Source organism: Lupinus angustifolius, unplaced genomic scaffold (genome assembly GCF_001865875.1).
Source record: "Lupinus angustifolius cultivar Tanjil unplaced genomic scaffold, LupAngTanjil_v1.0 Scaffold_81_27, whole genome shotgun sequence".
In the NCBI taxonomy this organism is placed as follows: domain Eukaryota; kingdom Viridiplantae; phylum Streptophyta; class Magnoliopsida; order Fabales; family Fabaceae; genus Lupinus; species Lupinus angustifolius.
The window spans coordinates 27,601-31,732 of record NW_017723918.1 but is presented as its reverse complement, the minus strand read 5'-3'; the positions used below and the strand labels follow the sequence as shown (position 1 = coordinate 31,732).

The window sequence follows — 4,132 nt, the reverse complement described above, 5'->3', positions numbered from 1 at the left end:
TGAAAATTAAACACCACTGTAAGCTCTCTATCTATTTTTTTTGGCGTTGAATTTTATGAATTTCTTTCATTCACCGTTGATTGATTCTTCTATTTGTAAATGCTTACTCCTCGTTTGGTGCACCACATGTTTCCCTGTGCAGATCCATTGGTGTAGTGTAATTATGATAAAAACATTAGACTCTAGAAACTTTTGTTGGCATGTTTTGATATATTCGTTAAGTTGTGTGTGTGATTTGATTTATGGAGAGAAATTGAGTTAGGGGAAGACTTCTGAATCATGTAATATGTATGTGAGAGGGTTTTTAAGTCTTTACTTTTATTCTTTCCCTTCTAAAAATCAACTTATTAATAGAAGAACTTGCTAATGAGTTGAGTTTTGGAGGATAATGAATGAAAAATGAAAGCCAGAGAGTCATCCCATAAGTTTATTTCATGAATCTCAAATCTTTTCTTTCCTGAAAAAACAAAAGAACCTAAGGCTTTGTTTGGTAGGAATGAAGGATAGACAAGGAGAGGGATCAAGAGTTAGGAAGGAAAGGTAGAAAGGATGACAAATTAAGTTAAAACCAAGTCAGGTGATATGTGGTTCTCTTTAGTAGGGTGTAGAAATGTATTACGTGGTACGTTACCCTGTCACATACTGATATGCTAGGGGTATATTCAATAGGGTTTCTATAGCTCTCTACATAGTCGTTTCTAGTGCTACTTCTTGTAGGTTTGAATAAACTTTTGTTTCACCATAGAAGAATATCCAAGGATAAAATTCTTTTTCTTTTTTGTTATAACTCATTTATATAAGTGAGTGTACATTACCAATTATTCTTCTTTTATTTTATTTAAACTATAGGTAAAAGTTCGGTTCATTCCTTAAAGGGAACCTAATCGCAAAAGAATCACGAATTGGTACAAGAGAACCAATTCGTTCACTACCAAAATAAGATAATTGTGTTTCAATGGTTAAAACTCTCCCTTATTTGAGAGTATGAAATTTAGATGGGAGGAGGGTAAAATAATGGTAATGAAATAATATTTTTTTCCTTTAAAAATGTCGTGAACAGAGGGAAATTAACAATAAAATAATTATATAATTTTACTAAAACAAATCAGGTATTTTGACATTTTGTCTCTAGAAAATCCGAAATTGTTAGAACTATGAAAATAGACACATGGAGGATTTTACAAACCCTTTAAAACCTTTCTCCTTTTTTCATTCAACTCCCAAATAAGGGAGACACTTTCCAAATTCATTCATTCCCTTTCTTTCCCCTCCAAAACCATATTCCCAAACATGGTCTTAGAGTCCATTTGCGAGTTAAATTTTAAAGATGAAGGATAACAACATAATCATCTCACAAATATATTTCATGATTCACAAGCCTACTATATTCATTTCTTCTACTTCAAAATTTAACCGACAAACACACCTTTAGAAAAAAGCTTCAAAAGTTGTGCAAACAAGGGTTAGTATGTATCGTCTTACGCGTAAGCTAGCTCTTTATGGCCTTTGGGAATCATCAACATTCATTTTTATTTTCATCTCAACATGTGTCCATTTATTACAAAAGGTTTTAGACACAATTCATCTCAGCTAGTTTTTTATTAATTTAATGCAATGATTCCTCCTATAGATTGAACTTCTATAGAAAAATCTTCAATACAATCGCTTATTTTAATGAAGATATTAGTGACACTATTAATGTGTTTTATTTTGTTTCGATTTCATGACCATGAATCCAAAAAGAAACAGCATCTTTCCATCAACAATGTCATCATCACATGGACCACCATGTGCAGCATGCAAGCATATGAAGAGAAAATGTATACCAGAATGTTTGTTTGCACCATACTTCCCACCAGAAAATCTTCAACGCTTCGAACAAGTACACAAAGTCTTTGGCTCCAACAATGTCATGAAGATTTTACGTGAACTCAACCCTTCTCAACGCGAAGATGCAGTTAAATCTCTTGTATACCAAGCCGAGGCTCGCCTTCGTGATCCGGTGAATGGTTGCATGGGTTTTATTTCAGAATTGCAAGATAGGTTGAATCAAATCAAGACTAATATTAACAGCACAATGGAAGAAATCTCTACTTATCTTGGGCCTCAAGCTATGAAAACGCTAGAGGCAATGGTTGAAAACCCTAGTTTGGTTCCACCAATTGGGATGGTTATACCAAATCAACATCAGGTTGGAAACTTTTCTTCATCAAAAGCTAATGGAAACATCAACATGGAGGCATCACCATCAGTGTTTATGGGAAAATCACATGATAAGTTAGTGAATCAAGATGATAAACAACAACCTTTATTGGAGGCTCAACAATTGGATACTGTAGGTAAGTTAGCGAGTGGTGGCGGCGGTGGTGGTGGCAGTGATGTTCAAGATGTGAATTTGGGCACAATTAATGATGTTAGCACTCACCAAATTCAGCATCAGAAAGGGGAAACTCATACCCTAGATTCTCATTCTCCTCACCATCCTAAGGATGCACAAGCTTAATCCTATTAAAGCAAACTCAATCTAAAAGTGAAGATCAGAGGAGCTTTGATCCCTTTAGAAGAATGCAAATTGTGGAGTTAAAGCCTTGTTATTTGGTTTTGTTCAAATAAATGGAACTAGGTTTGCTTTAGTTGTTTTCCATGGACTAAGATAAGAGATTTTATATATTGTTTTGACTTTGTGTTGTATGCACTTATGTTGTTATTCTACATGGCTCTTGATGTTGGTCTCTCTTAGGGTGTTATTCTAATAATTGGTTTTATGAATGACTTCCAATTCTTTGTGTGTAATTATAAATAACATCTATCAAACATAAACTTACAACTGAAGAAATCTTTGTTAAAGATTGAACTAGTACATATTCTTCATCTAAAGGATGCCAAACAATATTAAAGAAGTCAAGTGACAGAAAATTAGGATTGAAAACTCGTGACAATGCAACTGGTTTTGGAAGGATCTAAAGAAAAGAAACACACCTATTGTTCATCTTCCTCATTTTAAGACCTCAACTCTGATTTATGAGACATCAATGAAAATGGTCCTTAAATTCCAAAACATGAGAGGGGATTTGAAGTGCTCAAAGCAAACATAACCTTTGATTAGAAGATCGCATGAAAACACAATGCTTTAGATATATATATATGTTATTATGTGTGCTTTAGGCATAGATCGGAGTAGTTGTAAAAGTATGTGCATGCCAAACAACAAATGAGATGTGGGATTCACTTCTTGTTTCTCATGAAGGGACAAGAAAAGTAAAAGATGTGGAGTACAACCATGTGAAAAGTTAAATGCCATAAAACAAGGCAGTCATTTCACGAGGAGAGAAAGTCTCGGAAGTTGAATGCCTATAAGAAATGATAAGAAGCAAAGTATAATATAAGTTTTTGCAAGTGAGAGCTTATGGTAACTAGTAAAAATAGAGAGTATAAGTAAATCATAAAAACGATAGAGTGTGTGAGAAATACATTAGGTTAATTTTTGGGTTTCATCTCTATTACTCCTTGGTACTACATGTTGTAGTATTTGAGTAGGAGAGGTTTCACTAAGAAACACTATATTTGTCCATCTTGTGTGGAAAGAGTGTGTAAAAGATATTGTAATTGTCATGCATATAGTGGAATCCTTTTCAGAAATTATCTCGTGGTTTATCTCCTGCCATTTGAGGGTTTCCACGTTAAAATTTGATGTTTCTTTTTCTCTACTTTGCACATATTTATTTTTGATGTGCTGATGAATTTGTAGATCTATTTCCACTAGATCTACTTTGGTGTTCATTGCCACATCGCCATATCATTTAATTTAAATAGTGAATCTATCACATAGCTCAATAAAAGAACCCTAGTCAACATACTTGTTAGATAGTGAGTTGTTCAAAATGAAAGAAATACAAAATTATAGTGAAGTGTATAGAAGATTTAAAACCATAACCTAGGTTAAAGGCTATGCGAAAAGCCTACAATACTAGGGAACACATTTAGAAGAATACCAAAAGAATGGATGCATCTTATGAATATTGTTCCCAATCCAAAGACCGCTTGGGGAGCTTATAGGAGCTCTTCAAATCTAAGAACATGAGTTGATTGAAGATAAGAAAAAAAGATCATGGCTTTGAATTTGAAAACTAAG

General features: G+C 33.7%; 1 protein-coding gene across 1 annotated transcript; it reads left to right on the top strand.

Moving 5' to 3' along the window:
• The first annotated feature begins 1,717 nt into the window (after nt 1–1,717).
• Nucleotides 1,718–2,503, top strand: LOC109339552 (LOB domain-containing protein 36-like). The gene has a single exon (XM_019577011.1). It carries the CDS (start codon nt 1,724–1,726, stop codon nt 2,501–2,503), a length of 780 nt encoding a protein of 259 aa, XP_019432556.1. The 5' UTR covers nt 1,718–1,723.
• Nucleotides 2,504–4,132: the final 1,629 nt, after the last annotated feature.